This window comes from Copadichromis virginalis, linkage group LG5 (assembly GCF_057382275.1).
Source record: "Copadichromis virginalis isolate Kocher_CV1m ecotype Utaka linkage group LG5, C_Virginalis_male_GT1.1, whole genome shotgun sequence".
Taxonomy (NCBI): Eukaryota; Metazoa; Chordata; class Actinopteri; order Cichliformes; family Cichlidae; genus Copadichromis; species Copadichromis virginalis.
Genome location: NC_140622.1, coordinates 23,747,160 through 23,759,770, shown reverse-complemented (window position 1 = coordinate 23,759,770; position 12,611 = coordinate 23,747,160). Strand labels below are relative to the sequence as shown.

The 12,611-nt window shown below is 42.0% G+C and overlaps 1 protein-coding gene across 1 annotated transcript; it reads right to left on the bottom strand.

The window, feature by feature from the left end:
• Positions 1-1,355: 1,355 nt before the first annotated feature.
• Positions 1,356-10,492, bottom strand: dusp7 (dual specificity phosphatase 7). Its single transcript, XM_085456876.1, has 3 exons — positions 10,084-10,492; positions 8,026-8,454; positions 1,356-5,816 (listed from the first exon to the last, which is right to left on the bottom strand). Exons 1-3 carry the CDS (start codon positions 10,490-10,492, stop codon positions 5,500-5,502), a joined length of 1,155 nt encoding a protein of 384 aa, XP_085313002.1. The 3' UTR covers positions 1,356-5,499.
• Positions 10,493-12,611: the final 2,119 nt, after the last annotated feature.

The following is a 12,611-nucleotide window of genomic DNA, read 5'->3' as shown; positions in this document are numbered from 1 at the left end:
TTTAGATACTGAACCTTTAAAATGTAAACATTAGGTTCAGTCTCTATAAATTACATATAGTTTATATGTAATATATGTATTTTGTTGTACAGTTATTTTATTTTTAACTTTAATTTTTATATTTTATTTTATTCTTTCCTAGTTAAATTTACCCTTTATTTTAATTTTCATATTTATTTCCTATCCTATTCATAGTCTTTTATTTTAGGTCAGGAGCAGTTGTCTAAGCATTTCACTGCATATCGTACTGTGTATGACTGTGTATGTGACAAATAAAATTTGAATTTGAATTTATAAGGTATTCGGCCGTTAAGTGATGACGTGACGAATCCTACTTCCGGGCCTAAAGTAGTGTGCGTTTAATATGGCTTTTGTGTTGTTAACATGTTTAATGTTTTGTATTTTCTTCTATTTAATCTCAAAAAGTTCCTAAAACAGTCAGTGATCACTGTTGAGCTCCCTCGGCTTTTATTACCGCTAATCATTTATTTAAGCTCAGTTTTTAAAACCTTAGGATGTAACTACAGCCCAGCCCATGCAGCAGTATATGAATGACTAACCTCGTATTGTGGATGGATTATCTCAGTTGTTCTCCTGGCTGAAGTTTGGTCCTTTTACAGCATCCTGCCATGCGATTACATTTGTTCCTGACCACCGAGAACACTCACGTTAACTTTTATCGAGTGGAAAAAAAGTTAGCTTGTTTATATTATGCTAACATAGCTGTGTCGCTAGCGGTCACGTAGCACATCATTATATACCAGCTAGCCAAACTTCAGTAACCCTACAAACGTCACTGCTGTTTAGTTTTCTGTCTTCATTTATGTTGGAAGTGATAACAGAGCTGTACGTTTTAATTTGTTTACAAAACCCCGCAGTCAGGACATGCTATATTGTATTTAGATAGAAGCTAGCGAGCTAACTTCCTGCTAACTTCTAACTCCATTAAATGTCATAAATTCCGTTTTCATGGATGCCTGGATGTTAAACTCAATTGTTTCACCTGGTAGAGCAGAACGCTGATCATTTTATTAAAGATGAAAGACTTTAGACAGTTTTTCAACTCTCAGTAATGCCATAGTGATCGTTTGATATATGGACCTGCAGCGGAGTTTAGGCCCAGACACGGCCAGTGACGTCAGACTTAACGACCGGATAGGGTGTAGAGTATAAGGTAAAAGTCTTAATCTTCAGATTTAAACCAGTTACTAACAGTAATCAGTAATTTCTTAGTGCAAAAATAAACCAACACGTTCCGTGTAAGCGAACAATAAATAGACCTAGTTCTTCATTCACTGTAACTCACAGGTCATTTCTAATATACTTTTGATGATCAGAAATAAAGAGGAAACATGTTAAAGAAAAAAAATATTTCAATATTTATTTGCGGTATAAACATGTCTTGTGTTGATTCAATATACTGACAGAAAGGTGAAACTGCCCCAGTTAACACGCCCCTTCTTTTTATACACAGACAGATTGCATCTTTTTTAAAAAAACAAAACAAAAACTGTTTACAGCACAATACAAAACAGCTATTCAACGTGACTTTGAAGCTGTAACACGATGCAAGATGCATTGTCAAAAAAATCCCTGAAAATTTCCTCATTGAGGTAACATTTTTAAATCATTCACTTTTTCTTTCGCTTTGTATTTCACGCCTCGCTCCTCGCCTCCTCTCGCTCATTCACACCTTTCTCTCCAGAGCACAATTTCACCAAGATGTAGCTACAAGTTTAAGGACACAGAAACGGCCGTTCCCGTGATCTGGCAAATTTACAAACAGAGAAAAACACTTAATTTCTCTTTCATTGTTACAAAGACACACGCACGCACGCGAAAGAAAGAAAGAAAAAAATCACAAGAAAGCAGCTTGAAGTCAATTGTTTCTTTTTAAATAGAAAAGCTCTGTTCTGAAATATATTTCAATCCCAGGGTGCAAGTGATCAAGTCCTCTGTGTTTTTCCTATTCTATGTGGGATATGACTCCAGACAAGGAAAGTCCATTCAAGCATGGTGGTAGTATTCTCATCTCTGATGCTATACCAGGAGAGGAACTTTTGCATATAAACTCATATATATATATAAAGTATATTCATATTGAAAGGCCACAGGAATAGCATAGAGCACATTATATCAAAACCAAGAAGGAAAAACACCTTAATCACTGTAATTATTCAAGCCAGGTTGGCGTAAGGGCCTATTGTGAAACATAACTGGCATGCTGAACCACAGCTCTGTCTGTGTGGAGCAGTCTGTGTATGTGTGTGTGTGTGTCTTTAAATCTGCAAGTCTTTCAGGTTTGTACTGGACACACTGGCCCTATATTTTGTACACCCCAGGAGAAATGTTACTTCAGTCCATAAGCCATAAATCGAGCTGGATCTTGTGGAATTATATAGAATAGATATAGTACAAAAAGAAGAGAATTTAAAAATGTTGAGGTCTTGGATCTACAAAATACTGCAAAAAAAGGTGTTTTGATATATTGCAGAGTAACAAAGAGGACCTCGTGTGACCCGTTACGGCAAAAAGACAGCTTGTACTCTGTTATTACCGTGCTCTTATTCCAATAACAGATAACAAACCTTTTCTTCTTCTTTCCACACAATTCTTTTTTCCAAAGTGAGATACAAAGAGTATTGAACAGTCAGCATTAGAAACAAGTTAGAAAGATTATATAAGGCCAGCTAAAACCAACCCTCTTCAGATTCCCCTGCTGTGCTCGCAGAAAACACCGTTCGTGGTTTCTGTTTAGACAAACGTCCACATCCCGACTTTGAATACGCAGTTTGCTGTGAACACTGGACCTCGTGCAAAAACCGCCTTGTATGAGGAGATCTCTAACTCTAACCCGACAGCGTGCTCTATCGATAGCAAACCTCAGCATCTACCACTTAGCCCTAAAGCTGGACACATATCTCCACGGTATTCATCTTTTCATATTCACTAGTATATGAAAAACAACCTGTTTGCAGGTTGTGAGGTTTCACAACATTTCCAATTTTGTAAAATCAGACTTCTGTTCAATACATGAGCAAGCAGTGAACATGACCTCCAGCTTTTTGGGGTCACTGTTTCCTAACAACAGCTGCCTCAGCATCTTTATACTGGTCCCTGTCGAGCTAAACATATCCCCTGCTACACCTGGCACAGAACACCACCTGGACTGCTTTGCTTTAGCAGGGTGTTTTTGTTTTTTTGGGAGCATACAGCTCTCTGATTACAGCTGCAAATAGCAGGTTATTTCTCTTCTTTTTTCTCAGGGATTGTAATTACGGACATTGCTATATTTGTTGTTTTTTTGTCTGCTGATTTCCGGCAGCAAGACTTTAATCTCCGCAGCGTGACCCTCTGCTAGGAACATTTTTGAGCATGAAACCCCCAAAGTAAACTTTGGGGGTTTCAACTTTAAGGAGCAGACTTTCTGATTAACAGGTGGTGTTCACAAGGCTCAGCTGTGCAATTATAACACGTCCGCGCACGAAGAAGACGAAGAAGAAAATGTTCTTTCATGAGGCCCAGTGTACCTAGAAGTCCAGTTAGCGTGGTGTTGTTTGGAGTCTTTCTCAAAAATCACTGCGGGTTTGCTGAAGCGCTACAGATGTGGACGCTGTCTCAGAAAACGCTTTGACTACATGCTGTGTGCCACTGCGTTCAGCAGCAACAGCAGTTAAATAAAACGGTCCTCATTATTTGTCTTTCCACCTGGTAAAGTAACGTCCAGCCTGTGGTTGAGTCTACTGTTAGAGAGCATACGGCACCACAGCATGCTCTGGTATACAAAATAATAAAGATCTGTTTAATATTCATTTGTGTTTAATATAGCTTTCATATAATAATATACCCAAGGCTTAAGGGTGAATCAACTCAGACAAAGCTTTCTTTGACAAAACGAGTGATCCCTTCTTTTTTTAGTTTTTAGAAAGACCTTTCCTCTCAATTTCCTCCAACGCTGTTAAGGGACGTGAAACTGCTGAAGTAAGTGAAGTCTAGCGGAAGCCAGTCCCAGTCAACCAGACCAGAATCCAAACACAAAGACCAAAGTAAAGCCCCGACCCGACCCCCCACCCTCGGTCCTGAAACACACAAGAAGCTAACATAGGCCAACAAAACTTTGGGGTGCAGGTTATACATTTGATCTGCCCAAAAAGTACCTCAGTGACCCAGAAATGTTAATACTGACTTCCTGTCCCTGATCCGTAACCTCTAACCGAGTAACCCTTTTTGGCAAAACGTGCTGGTGGAACAACTGTGTTGATGAAATCAATAACTGAGGAACTTTGACCGAAACTGACTTTTTGACCGAAACGAAACAAATGATTAAAATCTTCAGAACAGCTGACTGAAACAACTGGATGAACAGTCATATAGGGAAGGAAGAAGGAACTGGGAAATGCGCTCGAAAACAGTTGGCCAAGTGTCAAACACGCAGGAGTAATTTCTCCCATCTCCAGCCGTGAATCAATTCCTACTTCCAGCCTGCTGCTTGTTTTAACCCCTATCCCTGCTCCTCTGCTCAGGGCCCAGTTTTTGCTCCCTCCCCGCTGAGCCGTGCAGCTGTCAGGACTCGTCGCAGCCTGGGACTGACCTCTCCGCTCCTCTTCTCTGAATGTCTCTTTATCTGACTGCTTCCAGCACAGGCCAACAAAGTCAATGGCTACACCACTGTGCAAACTGCATTAGGTCATAAACCTAAAGAAAAAACAAAACTTAAAAAAAAAAGACCATCTAAAAACCCATTCCACTTTAATTTTACAATCTCTTAAGCCATTATTTATATGGCTTGAGATAAATATATTTATATATAAGGTATAGATCTGTGCGTAAATGTACATAGAAAATATACAAAAATGCATATAGACATACTGAATTTGTTAAGGACTGCCCATACATTTTCTGCTATGTACGTTAACATACATACAGTACAAACATACATACTGTGTTTATATCGTGTGTGTGTGTGTGAGAGTTAATTCCTTGGTTTTTAAAAACTCTACATTCAGTAGAGTGAGATTTCCTATGAGTAAATCCCAGCTTTTCCACTTGGCACCAGTCACCTCGGCTCGAGAGCCGAGACAAGGAGGATGCAGTCATCTTATAAATCAAGCGCTAAAGATTTTCCGTGTTCCTATCTTTGTATTAAGCTTTCTGTCCTGCTGCAATCATTTAGTTTCTCAGTCAAGTTAAACCTCCCTCATTCTTCGTTTACAAGCTGTTAAGGGAGAACAGCTTTGTTAACCCACAGCATCCTTCTCTGGGTTGAAAAACCCCCCAAAACCCTTTAACGTGGCATCCATGACTCCTCCTGACACGTCAACGCTGCTCCATGGTCAGGATCTCGGACAACGAGCCTCAAGAGGCTAAAACATTCATTAAAACTCTGCTCTCCTGCAGTGCAGCCACTTGCAGACATGGTAACCATACCACCATGCCCCCCACCCCAAATCCTCGTAAGTTGCAATGGGGGCAATCCACATGAAACTGAGACTCTCATTTTCATGTGGATTCTAGGGTGTCCAGTTGAAACACGTTGTGATTGGTCGGGGTGGTGAAGAAGAGCTGGTCGTGCGTCGGCGAGTTCGAGTGGTTGTCACAGGGGCTGTTGAGACCTAGCGTCCGCTCAAAGTCAAGGAGCTGGCCCATGAAGTTGAAGTTCGGGGAAATGTTTGACTTTTTCCGCTTCACAAAGTCGTAGGCGTCATTGAGCGACAGGTTGAGCTTCTGCATCAGGTAAGCCACGGTGACGGTGACGGAGCGGCTGATCCCGGCCAGGCAGTGGACCAGTATGCCACACTTTTTGGAGCGCGCCTCGTCTGAGGAGGAAGGAGGGAACAAGGAGATGAGAACATGAATGAGAGACATGACTACTGACCGTGTTTCATTCTCAACACTGGGAATTAAAAAGATCAATGAATCAGAAGGAAAAGTTTTTCTCTATATATTATAACGCAGACTTTCCAAAGAGCTCGTCGCCTGAGGATGAAAAGAAGGCAAAAGAGTGAAGCAAGTGTACCTCAGACAGGCTTTCGCTAACTGGAGAGCTCCGGGACTTGAGAAGGTTCAAATGCTCAGCTGGCACTATTTCTACTAGATCAGCAAGTAACAAAAACCTGCCTGATACTGGGTCATACTGCAGTGGAAGTGGCCCCACAGTGCTTTAATTTGCAGAGAAACTTTTGAATAACATCACGTGGTCATAGCGAGAACTGACAAACAGTAATCTGTGGCTATCATGAAAACTGAGTTACTTTCTGAGGTACTTTTAAGTCATTAAATGACCAACATTTGCAAACGAGACTGGCTTTTATCATTTAACGCTGCCGTGACTTAACTTCTCGCATATTCACCCTGTGGTTTTCCCCCGGTACTCTGATTTACTCCTACAGCAAGTGACCACATGCTAGATTATGTGGTCGGTCTAAATGAGCTGTAGATGTGAGCCTAGAACAACCAGAATGAAAAATCAGAAGTGCCTCATTGCGATTATTATATTTTCAATCCAGAGTGACCTCTGTCGCTGACGGCAAAGTGTAATTTTTCATTCTGCTTTCTAGCTCTCGGTCTGTAGGAAAACCTGAACAGAAAAAGCATCTTACATTATTAACTGGTTACATCCATCCACCTATCAGTTTCGAGCCCTTGCACTCGCATCTCTACAGGCCATTAGAGTGAGAGTTAAGTGCTCCGTTCCTTCCTTTCTTTTCTCCCTCTCTCTTTCATCTCTCGCTGCCAACGTCTCTTGTTGTAGGATTGGGGTCAGTCGGCTCATGAGCTCAGGCTGCCAAGGCGATGCAAAATTAAATTTATATGTGATGTACGCTCGCTTTCCGCAACGAAGACAGGGGCAGAAATCCTTGCCCGACGAGTCAAAAACCAACTCGAGAAGCCTCGGAAGTCGAATAAGTAACGGGCTTTAACTGATTACGTCACTTTACTCGTTCTTTGCATGTGCAGTAACGTAAGGATTTTCATTTATGCAAGAAACTTCAACTCCCTCCCCATCTGCATTCTTGCTTTCACAAAAGAAAAAGCACGTACAAACAATAATTTTAGGCATTTAAGGGACTGCAACTTTCAGCAGCGCAGTGTGAAGTCATATCGGCATCTCCTTCACCCATAATTACCCCGTTATTTACAAAAAAAGATCTGCTGTAATCCCTGCTTATTACAGCCAGCTCCATTTAACATCAGCGTGACCCAAATCTGCCACGACCTCTGGCTCTGGCATATGTCTCACTTCCTGCCACCTACAATGAATCATTACTCTAAAGGAAAACAAAAGGGGCGGGGGGTAGAGTCGGTGGTCTGGACAATCTAAGACATGCATGAAGACTTTAGCACTGACTCATCGGCGAGGGAATTCACTCATTCTCTAAAAATTAAGTGAGAAGGAATGACGGGAATGATGGGAAACACTGAAAATGGGACGAGATGAGAACTCTTCTGCGTGACCTCATTCTCAAAGAATCCATTTCCATGTTTTATTCACAGAGTTGCCTTTTCATTCTACGATTTTAAATTCCTGTTTTATCAATCACGGTGAAATGCAGGCTTAGCAAAACCACGCTAACATCCATCTTAAACTGTTTCCAAAGAAGCTATTTATATGCACGACTTATGATTAAAATCTTGGATAAATGCAGCGAGAGTGACTAATAAAGAGCAGATAATAACGGCACTAAATGGACTAGTACTTAAATAGCACTTTTGTAACTCTGTGACTCTAATTGAGCACTTAAAGCCCTGTTTTGTTTTGTTTTTTCTTTCTTTTTCACATTCATCCATTGACATACTTTCATACAGTGCTTTGTTTTTTGGCTCTAATTTATTATACAATCTAATATGAGGATTTTGGACTGTGATTGACAAAACATGCCTCTTAAATATGAGACATTGGGCCCAACCAGCACACTGATTGATAATGAATTTAACTTCTTCAGATCCCTGCCCTGACCCAAAAACACATTTGTCTAAAATAACCTGACGGATATCTGAGACAACTGCACAGCATTCTCCACTCACCTATGAAAGAAATGGCCTCAGGGAAAAACTGAGAGAGGTTTTGGCTCCAGTGATCGGAGATGGGAATCTGTTTGTACTTGAAGTCCCCTTCGTGTTCAAACATGTTGGGCAGGTTGGGCGTCACGTTCAGGATGTACTTGATATTGTACTTGCTGAGCACATCCAGGTTGGCGGAGTCTTTGGCACAGCCCAGGTAAAGGTAGGGCAGGATCTGGACGGGGAACGCTGGCTGGTTGTTGGGGAGCGGACTGCCCTCCGACTCTGTGGCGCTGCCCGGCTCGCGGTCCGATTCCCCATCTGAGCAGTCGGAGCTGATGCGGAGCCCTCCGAGACCGAGGACGGAGGCTGGTGGGGAGCTGCTGGGACAGGAGCAGTCCAAATTGATCTCGCAGTGCTCTGGGTACTCTGACTGGAACTTGTTGAAGCCTCCTGGAGCATGATGAAGACAAAGGAAAAACAAGCAAAAACAAAACATGTTAGTATAAAGCCAAGAAAGCAATTTCACTGGGAGGAGAGGAGGGGGGTTTAAAACTTGTGCATAACCAAAGGCAGGAGGTATGAGTCATTTAACATGAGCCTGGATATGAAGAAATTAACACTGAGTCCAAATAATCTGAGAAAAATTTGGTGCTAAAATTGGCCAAATGAAGAAAATCTCTTCACTCTTTTTTTTTATTACAGTTGCTTCAGATATCAGAGGCGGTATTAAACTTTGAATTGCACGTGATATTCTACGTGTGTAAAAACGCTTTTATTAGATCCACGGCATATTTTCACACACACCCGTGACAGATAAATTATAATAAGTTGGTATTTACGTCAGTCTGAGAGAGAGGGGGAACAGTGTAGACAGATGTGGCTCCATTGAGAAAAGCTGAGCAGGACAGTCAGCTACAACACTACACAGCTCAGCGGACTTTTTGTGAATGGCAGCTCGAGGCTCGTGACTCCCGTCAAAGATTTCTATTTTCTCGTGGTTAAATACCTCTCTGCTATGGTTATAACACCTCATTTCATCGCCTATTAACTGTCTTTTTTTTAAAACAATGTCGGCTTTTTTCTGTGGGATTTTTCGTAGTCCGTCGTCGTGTCCTGGTTTCAGTGTTCATTCATGAAAAAAAAAAAACGCTCGTCTTTTCCTGAAGGAGCTCAATATGGCGGGGCGTGTACTTGCAGCGTTTAATTGAAAACACGCCGCATTTGAAACTGCTTCTTCTTTCTTTTTTTAAAGCACTCGATGAAATTACAAGGAGTTGTTGACGCTTTTCTTCTTCCTAAATAATTTCCACGCTTTGCGAATCAATCAATAAATAAGTAAAAATAAAAGCGATGATTTTGGTCGGAAGCAGGAAACATCTGTCGAACAGCTACTTCATTCTGACACTGGATCCGATTTGTTACACACCGCCTGATTTTGTAACAGTGACACTTTATTTTAATATGCGGAACTCATTCAGTGTTCATCAACTGTGTGTGTGTGTGTGTGTGTGTGTGTGTGTGTGTGTGTGTGTGTGTGTGTGTGTGTGTGTGTGTGTGTGTGTGTGTGTGTGTGTGTGTGTGTGTGTGTGTGTGGACAGATGAGAACAGCTGGATTTATCTGAAGTGGCGCCACATTTTAACCCCCCTTCAAATCCCCCCTACAAACACTTTATCGATGCAATAATGTTTTATAAGCTACTGATAGGAGTGGCTTGTTCAAGCTTAGCTATGTGACTCCACCAGATAAAATCTGCCTTAAAAGACAATCTGTTCCAGGCGTGCCACGACCCCCCAAAACACCAAATTCACTTAGTGCGGCGTTTAAGTGCAGCATCCCAGGTCTGATAAATCAGTGTGATTTACACTCGCTTTCTTTCCCATTAATTGCAGTGAGTGACACTACAACAACACTAGTCCAGTTCATCTGGGACTGTCTAAGTTAATCAAATCAGAGCGAAATTCAAGCAATTTGCTGCAGTCCACTTTGAGAGGAAGTAGTGTGAGAGTTTTATGAATTAAAAGGCACCAATGCACCACAACCCAAACAAAACCTCTAGATTCAAAGCAATCTGATCTTACCCTCTAGATAAAAAGCCTTGCACCCGTCGTCCCGGAGCTTCTGCAGGAGCAGCCCAAGCACGGAGCTTCCCAGCCCGGACTCCTGCCGCTCCGAGGTCGCCTCGTCGTACAGCACCACCACGTCCGTCTTGCACCTCTTTACAAATTTCTCCTTGTCCTCGTTGTTGGGGATGATGGAGCGAATGGGGAGGTTCCCCTTTTTCAGTCTCCGGAGCATGAGGCCCGGGATGGCCAGGTTGATGGCCGACTCGATGTGCGAGGACTCGTACAGCTCATGGGGTCTGCAGTCCAGCAACAGCAGAGAGCTGGCCCCGGACTCCAGCTCCTCCTGCAGCCACTCCACGCTCTTACTCGACATCATCGTCATAGTCACGATCACAGAGCATCCCCACGAGTGATTAATTCTCATCAGTGAAACGTTAATCCTCCCGTCGCCTGCTGTGACATGAGAACAACACAACAGAACAGAGGAAAGGAAAAGAAAAAAAAAGAAAAAAAAATCACGGCGCTAAACTTCCCTTCCCGCGGCCACCACCACCAACGCCACCGCTGCTCCTGCCGCTGTTCCTGAGGGCGCAACGCACCCAACACACACTTCCACACGCGCGCACACACATCCAACACACACGCAGCGATGCCCCTCCGGTGGGAGCAGGAAACTTGAACATGCAGAGGTTTCTTTCCCTCCTTCCTTCAGTCCGATTGAAGCGGAGGTTTGACTCCAGTCCATCGACCGTCCATTCGGTGAGCTCGCTCCAACTTTGACGCGTCCGCAGAGCGACGAAACGGCCCAAATGAACCTCGTTACTCTCTCGGGATGTGAGAGCCGGGTGAGCCGATGATGCTAAAGCCCATGCTTATTGTTATTACTGGACATGCTTGGCCCGTGGTGCGCCTCTGGTTTGTCATTTCCACTGGATGCGTTAAAGAGGCTCTGCGGGCTTGTCACTGAGGAGAGGGAGGAGCGCACATATTTAAAGGCGCAGCGCTGCTTTAGAGTCACAGGAGCACAGTGTAGCTTCACAACATACTATCCATTCATTGATTCTCTGTAGCTTATACTCTGAATTAATAAAAAAAGGCCGACCTAATTCTACAAATTAAAGCCCCACGTCCTCCAACGCTCGTGGACATCTATATCCTTTGAGTCTGTTAAAATCTGAGTCTTTTTTGTGTGTTTAATTTTGCTTTTTAAGAGTTCAGTTGTAAAAGCAACTTTTAAAAACACTTCCTCGTGGTACCATGAATGATGTTTTAGGGATTAAAAGTTTATTCCCGAGTCATTCCCCTTGTTTTTTGCTTTTTTCAGCCTCTACTTTCTCATCCCAAATGACCTTGTGTCGAGATTATTTTATAGTTTTAACACTCAGTGAAGGTTCAGCCCTTTAAGCAAACATGTGCTCAAAGTTAACTTGTAACTATTGGTGTAAGTGTTGTAAGGTATCAACTTTATTAGGGACACTTCACATTTGTAGCTGTGCTTCCTTAAAGTTTAATCTTATGATGCCTGCCGTCATAGACCGGTAATAAACACAGTGCCGGATGTTCATATTTTAGAGCTTTGTAAAGATAATCTCTGTGGCAAGCCTGTCGTGTTGTGTTGTGAAAAAAAATTGATCACTGAGTACATTATTGCAGATATCAGTTTTGAAGATAAAGCTTCAATCAACAGACTGTATCACGGAAGTGCGGACGATTCCTCACAGATAGTTTCTAATTATCACAGCCTCATCCAAAAGCAATACATCTAAAATACCATGTTGTGTTCAGTAAACCAGCAGAAATGTAATAAAAATGGAGTTGTGGCCAGTTATACCAAGTCTTTAGTTTGTTTGTGTGAAATTATGGCTCTGCGTGTACCCATAACTCAGTGATTTAGGTTCTCGGGTCCTTATCCTGTTCATTTAATAATCTGAAGGCACTCAGTGTTTTAATAAATCATCAGGTGTCAGACCTATGGACCTCATGCCCAAGCAGTAACTCTTGTCCTACCATCAGTTTTCCTTTAGTCTCCACAACATATTAACCCACTCACTCTGTGCATCTACACAGGTTTGGTTATAATATTACTGGACATAACAGAAAGGTGACTTTACTTACTAATACTAAGATTTTTTTTCCAGGTTGGCTTTATAGTTTCTAAGATATTACAAAATCATATTTGACATCACAAACCAGTACCAGTGTGGTGGTTTACCATCATCTAGCAGGGGACGGGTTCCTCCCACAGGCCGAAGACATGTGTGTTAAGTTAACTACCTATAGGTGTGAATAATTGTCTGTCGTCCCCCCCCCCCCAAAACCACAGAGGACATTTATATTTCAGCCAAACTCTGTTTCGAAATTAGAGCTAGGGGAAATTATAACATCTGGTATTTTAAAAATGGAAAATTAAAGTGACATATGTCTCATTTGCCAACAACAATTAAAAAAAATACACACATCAATTAAAGGTCATGATGCTCAAATATAGTTATAATATAATATTCTCCAGTCAAAAAGCAGCTGTCTTTAAAAATGTTTTGTTG